The sequence below is a fragment of the Coregonus clupeaformis genome, unplaced genomic scaffold, assembly GCF_020615455.1.
Source record: "Coregonus clupeaformis isolate EN_2021a unplaced genomic scaffold, ASM2061545v1 scaf3138, whole genome shotgun sequence".
NCBI classification, from domain to species: Eukaryota; Metazoa; Chordata; class Actinopteri; order Salmoniformes; family Salmonidae; genus Coregonus; species Coregonus clupeaformis.
In genome coordinates this window covers 35,254-54,790 of record NW_025536592.1, presented here as the reverse complement: position 1 = coordinate 54,790, position 19,537 = coordinate 35,254, and the positions used below count along the sequence as shown (strand labels likewise).

Here is a 19,537-nt window from a genome sequence, read left to right as displayed (position 1 = left end):
TTGCGTGCATGTTTATTAGCAGCCAATTTAGCTAGCTCGATCCAATCTCTAATGATGAAATATTTATGCCTCTACCGGTATTTATTGCTGGGTTGGCATGTAGTGCAGTTTGATGCAACGGGACAGGCTGCTGCTAGTCTCGTGCACCAGTATTGCTGCTTTGTCATATATCCTGGGAACGAGGTTGGGCTGCTGCATAGGGTTTCGTTGGTCTGAAAATGCAACTCCTGACCCAGTAGAAGTCATGCAAGTTCATTGTGCCTTTTTACAATGGATGGGTGGGAAATACATCCTCTAACATACAAAATACCACCACAAATGGCAATTAACTATTGAGATTTGAAGATATGATAAATCTAACTAACTGTTTCTTCATTGCTTGAATGCAAACCCACATCTTTTTGGGGGGCAATATTAGAGGAGCTGCTTATGTTGGCTTAATCCCCCATATCCCCCTATGAAAGAGGCCTGGGGGCAGCCAGATTGATGACAACACAGCTTTAGACAGCTTTGTGCTGAGACAAATAGTTCTGTCTAATGAATTTAGCTCGAAACGGTGTTTGAAAGCACAGTCTGTCAGTATCCACTGTCTGTATTTCAGTATCACTTATAAAATATGGAAAACCTTAAAGAGGACTACAAGATTCAGTCTTTCGACTTGGAGACCCAGAAGCTGCTGAAAACGGCCCTGAAAGGTCAGTGTCTCATGTAGTGATTCTGTGAAGATATATATAATAGTCTGTGTGGAAAAATCAATGCGGTCAGATTGATTATGTTTTGTTTTTACAATTGAGTACATAGTACAGTGTCATGTTCATTAGGGCAAACCGTAGCAATAGATTTCAAACATTTTGCAACAGAAAACAAAAACAAGCATTTCTTATTGGACAAGCTCAGATAGAACTGCCCCGTTTCAGAGCGTTTATGTTCAGTTTCGTGCCTTTGAACATGACCCAGTAGCAAGTGTAAGTGTGGCTGTCTTTGGATTAGCCATCTCTATGCCCTCAGAGCCCAGCACGGTGGACCTGGAGAAGGTGTCGAATGTCATCGTGGACCAGTCTCTGAAGGACCAGGTCTTCAGCAAAGAGGCAGGACGCATTTGCTACACTATCGTTCAGGTATGGTAATAATCACCTTAGCTACTGGCCTTTCTGGCTGATAATAATGGTGGTAACAACAGTAAGGTGAATTGTTGTCTTTGATTCTCTTGTTTGACTAGGGCTTCACACCTAGGCCTAGAACATGGTGTGAACTAAAGATGGAGTTTGACTGTAAACGAAGTCGAATTAGCTCCTTTCTAGAAGCTCAGAGATCTAAGATCAGCTTACCGTCTCCAAATCCTAACCATTTGGCGGGTGGGCAGCTTGGGGGGGGGGGGATCAAGGGGGTTATCATTGTCAAGGGGCAACTCAATCGTACTCAAACCAATCCTACTATTTTGCTCCCCAGGATCAGTGCTTTAACTTCATAGTCGTATATATCCATAGACTGGAACCATACAGATGCTTATGGCTGTGTGACCTTGTTCTCTACCACCCCTTGCAGGCCGAGGCCAAGCACAACAACGGCAATGTGTTCCGGCGGAACCTGCTCAACCGACTGCAGCTGGAGTTTGTAGCCCGGGAGGAGACGCGGCTTCGCTCGCTGCAGGAGTGGGTCTGCTTCGTCACCTTCATCTGCAACGTCTTCGACTACCTCAAGGTACGAGCCAAAACATTCCAGAATCCCAATTCATATTCTGACTGGAGGTATCTAACAACCTATTCACACAACTGAGCTGAGCCGAGCTGTACTGGGCTGGCCTGGTTACGCATCCACCATAATTGCTGTAAAGAACATTGTGAAAGGACAATATCCAAAACCAGCGCAGTACGTTTCATCCCTATAGTGTGAATCAGGCATAATACTGTCCAGTTTTATTTGAGCTGTTTCGTCATGGATTGTATACGCATAGAAGCCTTTCTTATCAATGAAATGCTAATAGTGCCTTGGATTTTTCCCCTCCCCAGGTGAACAACATGCCTATGGTGGCTCTGGTGCATCCTGTGTTTGACTGCCTGTTAAGGCTGGCTCAGCCCGACTCACTGAACAATGAGGAAGAGGTGGGTCAAAGATAGCACAGCACCCAATTTAGTATTTCAACTGTGGACATATTTCAATTGTCTATCTCACTTCTTAAAGCGCAATATGTTGGTTACTTACCAAGCGTCAATTTCAGATTAAAGGGAGACCCAAAGAGAAAATGTCTGCACACCCTTGACAAAATCTCCAGGCTAAAATGTTTGGCTTTATATACTGGCTAGATCTCTGAATGGGGGGTTCCCCTTTGTTTAATATTGGTGCTCCTTTCCTTCCCTTCCCCCAGGTAGACTGCCTGGTGCTGCAGCTGCACCGCATCGGGGACCAGCTGGAGAAGATGAACGGCCAGAAGATGGACGAGCTCTTCTACCTGCTGCGGGACGGCTTCCTACTGCAGGAGGGCCTGAGCTCCATGGCCCGTCTGCTGCTACTGGAGATCCTGGAGTTCAGAGCCGGGGGCTGGACGCTCAGCGACACGGCCCAGAAATACTACTACAGCGAAGTCAGCGACTAGACGGAGGCTAGGCCAGGCTACAGTAGGTGGGTGGGTGGTGTTCAGTAGGCACAAAATGGGATTGGACGAGCTGAGGTTGGAATCTTCCGTTTCATGTCTACTGAATGTGACCCTGGGTGATAGTATTGGGAGAGGGGCTGCATAGTGGATGATTACAGAAAGGACACTTTTTTTGCTGTGCTTTGCCATGGGGTAGCGACTAGCCAGTGTGGTTAGCAGCAGGGATATTTCCACTATAGCCAGTTAGTCAGTTCGAAATGTGCAATTGTAAATGGTTGTAAAAAGGTTTTTGTTGGTGAGAGGTTTATATACAGAAGTGTATTTGAATTGGGTTGGTTTGAAGCAAGTTTGACTGAATTTCAGGATATTTTGTGGGTTTCGATTAGCAATTTTTACTCCAGTCAAATTATTTATTGTTTATCCCTTTGCTTTCTGACATTCCAATGTTATGAGACATTTCACTATTGTACAAAAGTAGTTCAGACACACATTCCAGTCACTTGGGCTTGACCATAATTTGAGTTCTTATAGATCTTCTGCCAGTCGTCACTGATACTGTTTTTAAGGGTGATCTTTGTTACTTTTTTCTACAAAGAATCTTGAGAGGTGTGCAGAAAATGTGGAGAGCTTAGACAATCATTAGGCCCAAGTGAATGTATGGATCAAATGATGATCTCACAATCAATGCTTTACAAAAAGGCTTCTTTCACACAGACAGCCCAATTCTGATATTTTCTTTGTTTTACCACTAATTGGTCTTTTTACCAATCAGATTAGCTCTTTTGCCAATAATTGGGCAAAATATTAGAATTGGTCTGCCTGTGTAAATGCAGCCATAGGGTCCAAATCAATTGTACAATATACTTTCCAGTCAACTTTTGTTTTAAAAGCACCCTATTGTTTGAGTGGTAGATTAAAATGACTGAAAAGCATTTTGGACTGATTTGAGGGATTTTTGACAAAATCAATCACACAAAAGATTAAGACAACGCATGTAACACTACAACGTGGGTCCACCCTGCTGCCAATGACTCTTAAGCCTCTTTGTTTCCACTAAGGTCAAAAAACACATGACGAGAGAGAGAGCAATTTGTTATAATTGGGATTTGGGACCAAGAGATTTGTCAAAAGTAATTTTGTAATATTTCCTTTCTGAAAATATCAATACATTTACTTTTTTAGGTGTGAATCCTAGTTTCTGAATTGTCATAATCACAAGTTTCTGAACACATAGTTTTGTAGAACATGTGGTGCCAATATGGACAGCAATATTGTCAAAGCTGGAAGTTAGTCAGCTTTTGCTGATTCTAATAAGAACAAATAGTTTTGCTGATGTTTTTGTATTTGAAGTCTATTAGAGGTACCTCTTTAAAGGACATAGTCCACACTTTGGTGCTACAAAATGGATGCTGGCTTTTTTTTGCTTTCTGCTTGGGTAAACTGTACACCACAATGCAGACATTTATGCAGTTTGGAAGCTGATAATATTACTGCATTATAGCAACTTTATAAGTTCTCTCTTGCTGTTCACTACTCGTTGCTGTTAGATTTTCAAAACAGTAGTAAATCTGAAGATTACTCTATTATTTGAGTTTCTGAGATTCATTCCACCAGCACTAAGGTTTTACCAGGTTAACTTTATTGAAGAAGTCCACATCTAGTAGTTTGTGTAGTTCAGAATATGTTTGTTCATAATGTTTACACTGTGTGCTGATCGAGTACTTTAATAGGCTCACAAAACCAAACACAGTGTCTTGGAAAAACCACTGCACACAAACAGGATGAGTCGAGACAAGCAGCAGACTATTTCTAGGTCTTGTTCCAATATCTTTAACATTCATCTATCCTTCCTTCCTCATAGTAATCACTGATCTAACGTGATCCATTGCAGAGCTTTTTCCTACCCTAGTTATGTCAGATCAGTGATTACTGCAAGAAAGTGAGGGAGGCATGGAGGAATTGTTAAGTATTCAAACAGGACCATTGACTGAATGAAACTCTTTGAAGAGGGAAGAACCATGGAATTCGATTTTAAAAAAATTCTCGAAGATATGATCACACATATTGTGTTTATTAGTAGGCTATTTTAGCAACCTCTGTTGGCCCTAGTGGACAGTTGTAGAATAGATTGAAAGGTTTATTTGGTAATAGTAGTTGTGGAATCTGAAAAGTAACACTTGGGTGACTTGACAGCTTTTCTATTGTTTGAAATTTAGTTCACTAGATCAGTGCTTCTCAACCGTTTTCATTCAAAGGACTAACAAGCTGTGGTTCTCCTCAGTTTTGGAGTACAGCTAACATATTTTGGAGTACAGCTTAGATAAAACGAGGCTTGCTAGAAACACTGCACTAAAATAAACTTGCTGTTGGTCACCCACTAGTTTGAGCATATTTGATAGGGCCATGATGTTGAAAGTAGATTATTTTAAAGTAAATGTGTATATGCTATAGGGCCTATTTATTGCTACATAAATACCAAGTATTCAAAGTAAAGTAATTCAGTAGAAACCTAAATTGGACAGGAAGTGCAGCACCCAGTTTGCCACATGCCTTTTGTTTTACACCGAATTACCAAATAAGTTTGAGCATTTTGTACATTTATCTACTCTAGTAGATGTACAGAAAGTTAGAATTTACTGCGTTATGACAGAGCTCAGTGTATTATATTTTCCTATAAATATTTCCATTACTATAATTGGGTATCTGACAATCTGTTCAAATGTCAGAAGTACAAACGTTGGTCAACTCCTTTTTTGCTACTGTTGTACATTGACTGCAGATTAAGAAAAATCACATGTTCAAATAAAGTTGACCTGGGTTTAACAAAGCTTTGCATTTATTTTAAGATTACACTGTTGAATGCACCTATATTCTAAATACAGTATGTGATCATGTCATTTGTAATGTTTTCACAATCATTCTTTATTGAACCATAATACATAAGTTAGTAAAAGTAACCACATTTACAGTAATTGTATTCATGGTCAGTATACTTGGATACACACCATTCCAAATATTTCACAATGGAGTCCAAGAGCTTTATATTTACAATGCCTGTCATTGCCCTACATTGAAGACAATCTCCCATGATGTGTTGCACAAATGTCCATTATGTTTTTTTTTTCCAACAAGGAAATCCAATCCATTGTCCCTTCGTTCAAACCTGAGGTGAATTCCTTCCAGTCCAGAAGGTCCCATTTTGAATGCTGCTCCCAGGCTTCAAAGTCGACAACTACCACCAGCGATAGTGGGCGTAGGCTCTGTTGGATTCGGCCATCTTGTGCAGTTCGTGTTTCCGTTTGACCACGTTGCCCTCCTTGGAGAAGGCAGCCAGCAGTTCCTGTGATAGTTTTTCGTACATCAGCGTGCGTCTGTGCTTGTTATCCCGGCACTCTGTGATCATCCACTTCATGGCCAGGAAGCGCCGCCTGTTGCCTGTCAGAGGGATGGGCACCTGCAGAGTGGACAGGGACAATACAGGACGTCATTACACACTGAATGCATTACTGTATGAGACTAAAGATATTCAATAAATTTTATGTCATGTCTGTATAGTGGAGAATAAAGAGTTGATGTACACTTTTCTACTAAATCTATCACCCCAAGGTTGTGCTCATTAGGCACCAAAGAGAAGAAAAGAGAAACAGGGAGGGACTACCTGAACGCTTGTTTTCGTTACGTTGCAGAACGTTTGTTTTGCTACGTTGTGCACTAATGAATAAGACCCTGGTGACTGTAGAACTGGTGAGAGCACTGACCTGATAGAACTTGCCCCCTTTCTGAATGCTAGCCAGGCCAATGACAGGTTTGCAGTTCTCCAGAGCCTGGTGGAAGATGGCGTATGGATTACACTCGACCTCTGCCTTCTTTCCCTTAGGGGGGCTTTGTGGTACTTCTCCACCTGTTTTCTCTTCATGTCCTCCAATGTCTGGGAAGAGATAAGGACGGGCATTAGTGTATATTTACATTACTTGGCAAACTATATCAATCATTCCATCAAACAGTCCCATAGAATCCCACTTCTACCTGTGTGATGATACCTTTGGCTATAATCTTGTCACCATCTTTCATCATCATGTTGACAAACTTGCTGTGAAGAGAAAGAATAGTGATGAACTGTAATTCACACTGCATAAACATACAACCACATGACCTAGCTACATGTATTTCAGTGTGTGTGTGTGTGTATGCTTATGCATGAGTGTGTGTTGGGGTTAGGTACCTCAACACAGGGTCGTTGAAAACAGAGCTGGTGACAGAGCTGGTGGCTGCCTTTATGGGCCTGACAGATTTCAGCTCCCTCTCCTCTTTCTGCTCAGGTGTGAGCTCAGTCTCTGGGATGTGGTACACCTCTTTCCGAGGCTCGGGCTCCAGGTAGTAAGGGTTGTACCTGCTCCATCTCACCAGGAATACCCTAGAGAAGCATGAGCAACAGAAGGTTATGACACTTCATGTTTAATGGTCAAATACAATGCAATGGTTATAGTCTATCATGGAACATATCTTTACATGATCGTTTAACCATCTAATGTTGCTTGCAGAAACATAAGGGGTAACTAGTGTTTCTTAGATCTGGTCCTGTCACCTCGCGCCCTGGATCTGAGCTAGAATGTTTCTGTGCTTGCTTTGCTTGTTAAATCTATATGAACAGATCGTGGCCAGCCACACTCACACGGATTCACAAACATGTTCTTACAGCACTGGCGATTTTGTATTTTGCTACAATGAATACACTCGGGTGGCATGTCTCTAAATAAAAAACGAACAAGTAGAATTTAAATGTCACTGACTGTAGGTAGCTGAATTAACGTTAGCTAGCTAGTTATATAATCACGTCTGCATGGGTGCAACAGCTTGTGCAATGATAAGTGTCATACTAGTGCAGTATCACAGTGTTAAGATACACATCCACTACATCTCATCGATGTTTGCAATCGTTAATCAGCAAAATTATAATTACCTTGTTGTCCAAGGTTTTAGTAAACCTGTGATGGAGGCAGCCATCTTGGAAAATGTGGTGCCTCGAAGACCCCTGGGTAAGCTCTCTCGTAGATGCCACAAAGCAAAACTAATTTTTATGATTTATTTTCCCAAATAAATCATTATTCAGCTAAGTGTTCGAATTTCTAAATTTTACACCAAGCAATAAATTCATATTTTTCTAGGATTTATTGACAACGCAGACTGCGTGATTCTCGCGCATAGTTGCACACATTGGTGATGTCATCACGCGATGTTTCCAATGCTATGGCGTACCAGGAAGGGGAGACGCTAGAATCCTGGCTCAGTGAGTGAATTAACCTATGTATCCAATCAATTCACTTACATTATTAGCTTATTGCATTGCATTGAATTAATGGAGTGAATGAATGAAGAGTGCGATCTGTTGAACTGTCTGCAATCCTCCAGGGCTACTGCCTTCGAGGCATCCCGATTCTAGGATCTGTGTTAGCGTTCTCGTTCTAAGCAGCCGTTTCAGGAAAGCTGGGCACTGAATCTGGATCAGTTGTGGGAGGCAAACATTCAAGCATAAACCCAGGGGATGTGGCCGCTGAACCTCAGCTGAGCTCCCTTTTGATTTCGAGAGTTAAGACAGCTGAATTGATGATTATGATTTTAGTATCAAGCGCCTATCTTGTGTTGGTTGACAGATATCATTGATAGCCTTTCGAGGAACTGGGGGCTAACGTTACAGTGGTGGCTACACTGCATATATACTCGTTGTGGCATTGATGCTAGAAGCCAGTGCAATGTGGAGGATGACAGAGGATGGATGACACAATCGAATTCTTGACTGTCAGTGTCAGGTTGCTCACGTGTTGTCCTTTCAACAGGTCTGTCTGCTCTCAACTGTAAAGGCATGTGTTAAACACATTGTCTTCTTATTTGATCTCACTATAGATAAAGCCACCCATCCAACAAACAGACAGGAGGATTGGGAGTACATCATCGGTTTCTGTGACCAGATCAATAAGGAATTGGAAGGGTATGTTACTTCCTGATTCACCTAATACCATTGTGTAAATTCAGTATGTATTAGCTATCTTTGACCCATTGCTAGAGTATGTATAGGAAATGTGCCATGTAACCCAATCTCTTTGTGCAGTCCCCAGATAGCTGTCAGGTTGCTGGCTCACAAAATCCAATCGCCGCAAGAATGGGAGGCGCTTCAGGCTTTAACAGTGAGTATTGTTTGTTTGTACTATTTCATTCCGTCCAATATTGTGTTCTAGCCCTGAGGCATAGCTGTATGTACTCATATGGTGTATACAGTCTTGTCTCAGGGCTATATAGGCCACAGGAGGTTGGTGGCACCTTAATTGGGGAGGACAGGCTCATGGTAATGGCTGGAGCTGAATCAGTGGAATGGTATCAAACACATGGTTTCTTTGTGTTTGATGCCATTCCATTAAGTTTGTTCCAGACATTATTATGAGCCGTACTCCCCTCAGCAGCCTCCACTGACAAAATTTACACATTAACACAAATTTACAGGTATTAGAGGCATGTATGAAGAACTGCGGGAGAAGGTTTCATAATGAAATCGGGAAATATCGGTTTCTGAACGAGCTGATCAAAGTTGTTTCTCCCAAGGTGAGTGGACTTGGTATCCTGAATGCGTTATTCTATTCTTCTTCTATTTTCCTTGTGTGCTGTGTGTGAATACATCACTGACAAAGATCTGGTACACTTATATCTAGTACATGGGAGACAGAGTGCCAGAGAAGGTGAAGACTAAGATCATTGAGATGCTGTACAGCTGGACAGTAGCTTTCCCCAACGAGGCCAAAATCAACGAAGCATACCAGACACTAAGGAGACAGGGTAAGACCTGGTTTCCACTAGTTACCACAGCCACTATGGCTGGGAATTGTCAGGGACCTCACGATACGATATTATCACGATACTTGGGTGCCGATACGATATGCATTGCGATTCTCACGATTCTATATATATTGCGATTCGATACTGTGATTTTATTGCGATTCGATGTTCCAAACATATTGCTCACCATATGTCTGCTGCAGAGGGAAAAGAGAGAGTCATGAGAAAACAAGTTTTGATCAGTCATTGCAAATAAAATAGCTGAAAACAAATTGGCTCCTAATTTAAAAAGAAGATTGAGAACAAGCTATGAAGGAAAATTGCTTTTGAGTTTTGGTTTTAGATACAGCAAACTAGCGCAAAAATAATATTGCGATATTGTCAATACGATACGATATATCGTCAAATTATATCCTGATATGTAACTGTATCGATTTCCCCCATCACTATATAATATAAATTAGCCACAAAGTCAAAATTGGCTATATTGTAAAAATTAATGAAAATTAAATGTGCTTTTTGGTCTTAATTTAAAGTTAGGGTTAGGTATAAGGTTAGCAGTGTGGATAAGGTTAGGTTTAAAATCACATTTTAAGAAAATACATTGTAGAAATGGGTGGTGTTTATGACTTTGTGGCTGTGGTAACTAGTGATAACCGAAAGACCTTTGTCCTCCAATCAGGAAGTACCCTCTGCTATTTCTTTGTGTGTGATTGGGCTCGGCTCAATACCATTTCAAATTCAGGAAGTTAAAGGATATCCTTCCTCAATTTTCCTCATTGCTTTGAAATGGAACACTGTTTCCTATCAGGAAATAATAATAACTAGGTGTGTGCTTATATTTGTCCTGTTGGAAATGTGTTTTGCATATCCCAACTCCCGGAGAGTGTGTTCACAGCCAGGGTCTGCCATTATCAACGGCGACCCTTGAGCAATTAGGCTTAAGTGCCTTGCTCAAGGGCACATCAACCAATTTTTTCGGTTTGCTTGCCCAACGCTCTAACCGCTAGGCTACCTGCTTAATACCATTTCAATTCAGGAAGTAAACTGATATTCTTCATCAATTTTCCTCATTGCTTTGAAATAGAACTCTGTTTGTGATGAATAGTCCCATAGAGTTATTTTAGGTTATTCTTTAAATCTTATCTGTGAACTAAATCACACACACCTTCCCCTCTTCAGGCCTTGTAACTACGGACCCTGAGCTCCCAGTGGACAAGACTCTGATTCCTTCACCCCCCACACGTCCCAAGAACCCTGTGTTTGACAATGAGGACATGGGCAAGGTGAGACACTGGCTCCAGACTGAGTGTATCCACAGTACTGGTCTTTAACCCTGGTCCTGGACCCTGGTCCTAGAGAACTATGTGTGGTGTGCAGACTTTTGTTTCAGCCCAGCACTAACACACCTACTTACAGCAAAACACTGAAACCTTGATTTGCTGAAACGGGGGTTATCGTGCTGGGCTGGAACAAAAGCCTGCATTCCTTCTAGCTCTCTAGGACCAGCATTGCTGACCACTGATGTACAGATAGGGTCAAACAAGCAGATGTCAATGTCACCATGGTGACAGGGACATGCCTTTATGTGTGTTTAGCTGCTAGCAGAGCTTCTGAGGAGCAAAAACCCAGAGGACCTGCAGGAAGCCAACAGGCTCATCAAGAACATGGTGAAGGAGGTGAGAGACAACGACCTGCCCTTTAAGTGTTTATAAAGGCTGTTGTAAGGAGCCGTAAGCTGTTATGAATGCTCATACTCAGCCTGTGACACACCACCTGTGTGTTCATAGTCATAATGGGTTCATAAGACTGTTTTAACTAGCTTTTAGCGGTAATAAATGCTTATAGAAAGGCTTTTATTAACTGGGTGGTTCGAGCCCTGAATGCTTATTGATATATAAGATCGTATACCACGGGTATGACAAAACATTTATTTTTACTGTTCTAATTACGTTTGTAACCAGTTTATAATTGCAATAAGGCACCTCGGGGGTTTGTGGTATATGGCCAATATACCATGGCTAAGGGCTGTATCCAGGCACTCCGCGTTGCGTCATGCATAAGAACAGCCCTTAGCTGTGGTATATTGGCCATATACCACACCACCTCAGGCCTTATTGCTTTAATAATTCGCCATGGTATAATAAATACACTATAGAATACATTACACACAGATGGTTCTTAGAAAATGTTATCATAGCCGATCATGCATCCATGTAAGTAGTTCTCTATCACACTTGTATCGTTCTGTTTTCCCAGGACGGCTGAATGCATTTACAGTATAACTGTTGCGCATGCATATAAGGCTGTTATAGAAATGTATAACAATGTTATAACAAGTCTTGAACATCTTATTAACCCTTATTCTCCCAGGACGATGTCAGGGTTCAGAAGTGACCAAACGCATCCACACCCTGGAGGAGGTGGGCATCAATGTCAAGCTGCTGAGTGAGATGCTGTCCCACTACGACAAGGACAGGTCCTCCCAGTCAGACAGAGAGATCATCAAGGTATGTGTTCCGTTCAGACTCCACACACATCACACTTAGCCCTAGTTCAAACACCGCTCTATCGCCGCACCGAACAAAATAATATGTGACTTTCTCTTTGGAAGAGCGGGGATAGAGTGCCGTCTGAAACCATAGTGCGCCTCGTCTGACCTTCGACAATAGTTTGTCAGTCTCTGCCGCTCTTGTGGCGCAGTGATTGTGAAGCATGCCTCTGTTTCATGCAGTGTGCCAGAGCAGTTCTTCTACTGTCGGGAGAAATGGTAATGAATATTAATATACACTGCTCAAAAAAATAAAGGGAACACTAAAATAACACATCCTAGATCTGAATGAATGAAATAATCTTATTAAATACTTTTTTCTTTACATAGTTGAATGTGCTGACAACAAAATCACACAATAATTATCAATGGAAATCAAATGTATCAACCCATGGAGGTCTGGATTTGAGTCACCCTCAAAATTAAAGTGGAAAACACAACAGGCTGATCCAACTTTGATGTAATGTCCTTAAAACAAGTCAAAATGAGGCTCAGTAGTGTGTGTGTGGCCTCCACGTGCCTGTATGACCTCCCTACAACGCCTGGGCATGCTCCTGATGAGGTGGCGGATGGTCTCCTGAGGGATCTCCTCCCAGACCTGGACTAAAGCATCCGCCAACTCCTGGACAGTCTGTGGTGCAACGTGGCGTTGGTGGATGGAGCGAGACATGATGTCCCAGATGTGCTCAATTGGATTCAGGTCTGGGGAACGGGCGGGCCAGTCCATAGCATCAATGCCTTCCTCTTGCAGGAACTGCTGACACACTCCAGCCACATGAGGTCTAGCATTGTCCCTACCACTTCCCCTGGGCCCTAACCTTTCGATGCTTGCAGATCTGAAGGGTCTAGATAGGTATAAGCAGTTTAGTGGTGGAGCTTCCATCATATTGCTTACTCCTTACATATCTGCAAACACCAAAGTGTTATGTCCAAGAGGAAGTGGTAGGGCCAAGGGGAAGGGGTAGGGAGCGAATTAGGAATGGCTGCTAGAATGATATGAGTGTGGTAGACTTTGATGTTATGTGAAATTAATTTGAATTGTAAACCGTGTCAGTGGCTGATTGAAGCATGTCGTCGTACATTTCCTTTAATAACAGGAACTATACGACCGCTGCGACAAGTTGAGACGCGCTGCTTTCAAAATGGCCACCGAGACTGAAGATAACGACACAAGTTTAGGTGAGGAAATAGTTATTTTAATGTTTTTCTACCTCTTACATTGTTATTTGTTGTTCCATCTCTTAACCTCTGACCTTTGCCCTCCAGGTGAGATCCTGCAGGCCAGCGATGACCTCTCACGGGTCATCAACTCCTACAAGAAGATTGTCAAGGGACAGACGGTGAATGGAGACAGCGAGGATCCTAGATCTGCAGCTGGTGAAGGTGAGTGATGGCATGCATATACACACTTCTCAGCTCTTTTCATAGCACTTTCAGAGCAAACTGTTTCCTTTCTGCCATTTTGTATCTCTCTCTTTCTACCTCATTTGATTTCAATTCCTCTCTCTGCTTCCTTCTACCTCTCTCCACCTCTCCCTCTTTCCCTCTCTCTATTCTACAGAGACCACAGGGAACAGTGACAACACAGAGACCTTGATTGACCTGGCTGGCATTGACATTCCAAACTCCACCCCTCCTCCGCCTGCCCCTCTCCCATTGGTCTCCGATCCCACTTAGCTAATCACCTGGGGTTCCCAATCCCTGTCTTGCCTCCTCCTCCAAAAAGGTTGGCCGGGTCGCATGCCAGTCAGAACAACAGCCCCAGCCTCCCAGCCACCGACAAGGCCCTCAATGCTCTCTCTCTCCTTGACGATGAGCTGCTATCCTTAGGTACCTCACTGACCTTGCATTTTATGGAAGTTATGTGTAAACGCATTCTTATTAAATGTAGGCCATATTTCCTATTTGATTTTTATTCAAAATATATTCATGAGGACTGTGTTCACCAATGTTCAGACAATACCCCATGGTACTTAATTTCATTATGCCAGCAGCATACCACCCTGCATCCCACTGCTGGATTGCCTCTGAAGCTCAGCAGATTAGGTCCTGGTAGGTCCTTGGATGGGAGACCAGATGCTGCTGGAAATGGTGTTGGAGGGCCATTAGGGGGCACTCTTCCCTCTGGTCTAAGGGGATACCAATGCCCAGGGCAGTGAAGGGGACATTGCCCTGCATAGGGTGCCGTCTATCGGATGGGACGTTAAACGGGTGTCCTGACTCTCTGTGGTCACTAAAGATCCCATGGCACTTATCGTAAGAGTAGGGGCGTTAACCCCAGGTGTCCTGGCAAAATTCCCAATCTAGCCCTCATACCATCATGGCCACCTAATCATCCCCAGCTTCCAATTGGCTCATTCATCCCCTCTCCTCCCCCCTGTAACTATTCTCCAGATCGTTGCTGTAAAAGAGAATATGTTCTCAGTCAACTTTACCTGGTAAAATAAGGGTCAATAATAATAATAATTTCCCTTCTGTCTTTTTTCAGGCCTGAACAATCCAGTTCCTTCTCTGAGCAGCCAATCAAAACCAAAGCTGGATGAAATAGCCAATCCGTGGACCTCCTTACAGGTAGTTCTTCTTGATGATGACCACAATGGTCAGAGCATTGAAAAAGCATTACTTTTTTTCTCCTGTCATTTTCTGTGTCTCTACCAGTGAGGTATTTTGCACAACTCTTGTGATACATTGGGTAGATTTGTAAGTGTCTCTTCCCCTCTATCCATCTCCAGGCTCCTGATCCTGGCCTGGACTTGTTTGGCGCTATAGCGGGACCAGGCCCAGTATTTCCCCCAGTCCAGCCAGCGCCAGCCCCCGCCACGGCCCCCGCCACCCACAGCCTCCAGGACCTCCAAGACCTGGCCATGCTGGACTTTGGAGAGCCAAAGAGGTGCTCAATTAACCTTACTCGCTTTACTTCGCTGGTAATATTGTAGATCAATTCAAGGTATTATATTACCCACATTGAATTAGATCAGGTGCTTCAGTGCATGGCTGAAGTGAAGCAACATTTCTGAGGTAATCCGAAGGCTCAGGGTTGTCATTAATAGTGCATCCCATCATTACATTACTACTACTACTCAACATTATCCTGAATATGGTACAAATCAACATGCTCTTGATTGCACACTTGCTTGTTTGATTTAGTTATGTCTCCACAGAGAGCTCATGTTTTCTGTCGTTTCCAGTTTGCGCGTTGGCGGTCGATTCGGGATGGCACCCTCCTTGGGGGCCATCGTCCCCCCGGTCCCCCTCTCCTCGACCTCCCTCCTCCCAGGCCCCATGCCCGGCTCCCCAGCGGTGTCCCACACCAAAGCCCAGACGCTGAGCTCCGCACCGGGCAGCCCCCTGTTCAGCTCCCTCTCCCCCTTCCATCACTCCTCCTTCCAGGGGGGCAGTCCAGCCAGGGGGCTAGGACCGGAGGCCTCCCTGGGCAACGTGCACGTCCCCCTGGAGGCCATCAGACCCAGTGAGTCCTGGAGATAGGGGAGGGAGGTAGAAAGGGGAACAGGGAATGCCTCTTATATCCTCCTGTGAAATTGAACGTTGTTCGTCTTTTTTAACCATTTGATGTCCACAGTACACTGTCTGGATAACATTGATATAGCCTCTCATTGCCTCTGTCCTGTCCCCTCCAGGTAAAGTGCTCCCTGTAACGGCCTATGATAAGGACGGGGTGCGTGTGCTGTTGAACTTTGCCTCAGACTGTCCCCCTTGCAGACCAGACGTACTGGTGTTAGTGGTGTCCATGCAGAACACTGCACCACTGCCCGTTCAGAACGTGGTCCTACAGGCCGCCGTGCCAAAGGTAACACCCAGGCGCAATACACACATGGTCCACGCACACGCTTTGTGTACACTTGCTGTGTCTAGACGCCATAGGAGTCTACAGCCATGTCTCAGGGCAATGTGTACACATGCACTCATATAACACTTACAGGTCTGTCCCACTCCTGTAAACTTACTCACTCAAACATTGTATCATTTCATCCAAACAAAAGGTGATGGGTCCGCACTCAAAAATATGTTGCATAAAGCTTACTTCATTTTTAAAATAGATGTTTTGATTATTTTCACTGCATCAGGGATAGCGTACACAGACGTTTCGGCTTTGCAGCCATCTTCAGTGTGTAAATTTCATCCACAAACCCACTTTCACACACTCCTTAACCCCTCCTCTCCTTGTCCTCCAGTCCATGAAGGTGAAGCTGCAGCCTCCGTCAGGAACAGAGTTGGCTCCCTTTAACCCCATCCTTCCCCCGGCCTCCGTCACACAGGTCATGCTGCTGGCCAATCCCCTGAAGGTAAGAGCAGGGCCAGGAGTATTTCCTGGTAAGGTCACATGGTCAGGGAAAAGTCATATGACCTACCTAGGGCCCAGGTCACGTGGTTAGGGAGCAGCCCACTTCTCTAATACACAGGCCAGAGTCATTGTAGGACAAGGGCTCGATCTCAATTCATCTTTCCATGGTTCCTTGCATCCTATCTCATCTTTTCAACTGTATTGGAGGTTCATGGTCCCTCCTCTCTGACTCTTCTCCAATGTGTTTTGGGGAGACGAGGAGAGAGAGGATGTGAGGAATCAAGGAAAGATTAATTGAGATAGAGCCTAGGTCTTTTTGGACCTGATGGGCTTCCTTACACTTTATAGTCTTTGTGAAACCCCTTGCTGACCCTCTTCAAACATTTGCCTCTTGCAGGAGAAGGTGCGTCTGCGCTACAAGCTGGCGTTCACTCTCGGAAACAGGCAGTGCTCAGAGGTGGGCGAAGTGGACCAGTTCCCCCAGCCAGACAGATGGGGTCACCTATAGCCACCCCCATACACCACAGAGCCGAGGGGCGGTCCAAACCAACACTCCATGATTGGGGTGTTAACCACACATACCCCAGAGAGAGAGAGAGAGAGAGAGCCAAGGAGAGGATAGGGTGGGAGAAATGTGCTGCAATGTTACAGTACCAACATAGTGCTACCTACCAGCCAACCATTCCGTTTATTTTAGATTGTTTTGATGTTTTCTTTGTAATTGCCCAGTTGCTATTGAGGCACCTGTAACTTTGTAAGCGTAATATAGCATACATGGCATACAGTTTAAGCCAGTTTTGCAATAGCTTGCAGAGCTTAACAGAGTTTGTATTGCATATTATTCCAGGACTGCATCTCAACTAAAGGGACACAAGAGCAAAGAGACATGTAGCTTAGTGGGCGGCAGGTAGCTTAGTGGGTAAGAGCGTTGTGCCAGTAACCGAAAGGTCGCTGGTTCTAATCCCCGAGCCGACTAGGTGAAAAATCTGTCGATGTGCCCCTGAGCAAGGCACTTAACCCTAATTGCTCCTGTAAGTCGCTCTGGATAAGAGCGTCTGCTAAAAATGTAATGTTGTGGTCCTCTGTAGCTCAATTGGTAGAGCATGGCGCTTGTAACGCCAGGGTAGTGGGTTCGATCCCCGGGACCAACCATACGTAAAAATGTATGCACACATGACTGTAAGTCGCTTTGGATAAAAGCGTCTGCTAAATGGCATATTATTATTATTATTACATATGCTTTTTCCATGTTTAAGAAATTGATACAAAGATGCACCAAATGGAGGTTACAAATCTCTCTCTTGATTTGTTATTAAGTGTGTTCATTAACTGAGAACAACTACAAGGTGTTTTAGCAGACCAGCCAGTTGTCCCTGTATACAGCACATTTCCTAACAAACGTAGTCCCGCCCTGCAGCTACTGGATACAGCACATAGACTAGCTGGAAAAGGAAATATAACTAAACTAATTATGACCAGACACTTATTTATTTATATATATATATATATATATATATATATATCACACACACACACACACACATACAGTACCAGTCAAAGGTTTGGACACACCTACTCATTCAAGGGTTTTTATTGCCTTGGCGTGACCCTGGACAACACCCTGTCGTTCTCCGCTAACATCAAGGCGGTGACCCGATCCTGCAGGTTCATGCTCTACAACATTCGGAGAGTACGACCCTGCCTTACACAGGAAGCGCACAGGTCCTAATCCAGGCACTTGTCATCTCCCCGTCTGGATTACTGCAACTCGCTGTTGGCTGGGCTCCCTGCCTGTGCCATTAAACCCCTACAACTCATCCAGAATGCCGCAGCCCTGTCTGGTGTTCAACCTTCCCAAGTTCTCTCACGTCACCCCCTCCTCCGCACACTCCACTGGCTTCCAGTTGAAGCTCGCATCCGTTACAAGACCATGGTGCTTGCCTATGGAGCAGTGAGGGGAACGGCACCTCCGTACCTTCAGGCTCTGATCAGTCCCTACACCCAAACGAGGGCATTGCGTTCATCCACCTCTGGCCTGCTGGCTCCCCTTCCTCTGCGGAAGCATAGTTCCCGCTCAGCCCAGTCAAAACTGTTCGCTGCTCTGGCACCCCAATGGTGGAACAAGCTCCCTCACATTTACATTTACATTTACATTTTAGTCATTTAGCAGACGCTCTTATCCAGAGCGACTTACAGGAGCAATTAGGGTTAAGTGCCTTGCTCAGGGGCACATCGACAGATTTTTCACCTAGTCGGCTCGGGGATTAGAACCAGCGACCTTTCGGTTACTGGCACAACGCTCTTACCCACGACGCCAGGACAGCGGAGTCACTCACCACCTTCCGGAGACATTTGAAACCCCACCTCTTTAAGGAATAACTAGGATAGGATAAAGTAATCCTTCTAGCCCCCCAAATAAAAAAATAGAAATAAATAAAAAAATGTTGGAAAGTGGTTAACCCACTGGCTATAGGGTGAATGCACCAATTTGTAAGTCGCTCTGGATAAGAGCGTCTGCTAAATGACTTAAATGTAAATGTTAAATGTAATTTATTTTTACTATTTTCTACATTGTAGAATAATAGTGAAGACATAAACTATGAAATAACACATATGGAATCATGTAGTAACTAAAAAAGTGTTAAACAAATCAAAATATATTTTATATTTGAGATTCTTCAAATAGCCACCCTTTGCCTTGATGACAGCTTTGCACACTCTTGGCATTCTCTCAACCAGCTTCACCTGGAATGCTTTTCCAACAGTCTTGAAGGAGTTCCCACATATGCTGAGCACTTGTTGGCTGCTTTTCCTTCACTCTGCGGTCCAACTCATCCCAAACCATCTCAATTTGGTTGAGGTTGGGGGATTGTGGAGGCCAGGTCATCTGATGCAGTACTACATCACTCTCATTGGTCAAATAGCCCTTACACTGCCTGGAGGTGTGTTTTGGGTCATTGTCCTGTTGAAAAACAAATGATAGTCCCACTAAGCACAAACCAGGTGGGATGGTGTATCGCTGTGGTAGCCATGCTGGTTAAGTGTGCCTTGAATTCTAAATAAATCACAGACAGTGTCACCAGCAAAGCACCTCCACACCATCACACCTCCTCCTCCATGCTTCACGGTGGGAACCACACATGCGGAGATCATCCGTTCACCTACTCTGCGTCTCACAAAGACATGGCGGTCGGAACCAAAAATCTCAAATTTGGACTCATCAGACCAAAGGACAGATTTCCACTGGTCTAATGTCCATTGCTCG

At 43.9% G+C, this 19,537-nt stretch overlaps 3 protein-coding genes across 4 annotated transcripts; 2 read left to right on the top strand and 1 right to left on the bottom strand.

Moving 5' to 3' along the window:
* The first annotated feature begins 239 nt into the window (after positions 1-239).
* mif4gdb (MIF4G domain containing b) lies at positions 240-5,531 on the top strand. Of its 2 annotated transcripts, none has more exons than XM_045220094.1 (5): positions 240-695; positions 991-1,118; positions 1,546-1,701; positions 2,010-2,102; positions 2,366-5,531. In XM_045220094.1, the coding sequence occupies exons 1-5, from the start codon at positions 617-619 to the stop codon at positions 2,591-2,593; spliced, it is 684 nt and encodes a 227-aa protein (XP_045076029.1). In that variant the 5' UTR covers positions 240-616; the 3' UTR covers positions 2,594-5,531. The 2 variants fall into 2 exon arrangements, with proteins under 2 accessions (XP_045076029.1, XP_045076030.1); XM_045220095.1 differs by having other exon boundaries at positions 241-695; positions 1,009-1,118.
* On the bottom strand, positions 5,408-7,775 carry mrps7 (mitochondrial ribosomal protein S7). The gene is given in 6 exon segments (XM_041864067.2): positions 5,408-6,047; positions 6,352-6,471; positions 6,474-6,521; positions 6,620-6,683; positions 6,816-7,007; positions 7,554-7,775. Coding segments are annotated over 6 exon segments (690 nt in total). The 5' UTR covers positions 7,598-7,775; the 3' UTR covers positions 5,408-5,825.
* A 53-nt stretch (positions 7,776-7,828) lies between these two features.
* On the top strand, positions 7,829-17,228 carry LOC121551425 (ADP-ribosylation factor-binding protein GGA3). Its single transcript, XM_041864068.2, is given in 19 exon segments — positions 7,829-7,880; positions 8,495-8,579; positions 8,700-8,775; positions 9,089-9,187; positions 9,295-9,418; positions 10,601-10,704; positions 11,017-11,097; positions 11,792-11,810; positions 11,813-11,928; positions 13,067-13,148; positions 13,236-13,352; positions 13,531-13,641; positions 13,644-13,799; positions 14,458-14,540; positions 14,702-14,859; positions 15,158-15,438; positions 15,608-15,777; positions 16,163-16,273; positions 16,670-17,228. Coding segments are annotated over 19 exon segments (2,124 nt in total). The 5' UTR covers positions 7,829-7,840; the 3' UTR covers positions 16,781-17,228.
* The last annotated feature ends 2,309 nt before the right edge of the window (positions 17,229-19,537 follow it).

Coding starts and splice junctions, on each gene's coding strand:
- mif4gdb (XM_045220094.1), top strand. CDS start 617: ATGGAAAACCTTAAAGAGGACTACAAGATTCAGTCTTTCGACTTGGAG. Junction 696..990: donor GCTGAAAACGGCCCTGAAAG/GTCAGTGTCTCA, acceptor TCTTTGGATTAG/CCATCTCTATGCCCTCAGAG. Junction 2,103..2,365: donor CACTGAACAATGAGGAAGAG/GTGGGTCAAAGA, acceptor CCCTTCCCCCAG/GTAGACTGCCTGGTGCTGCA.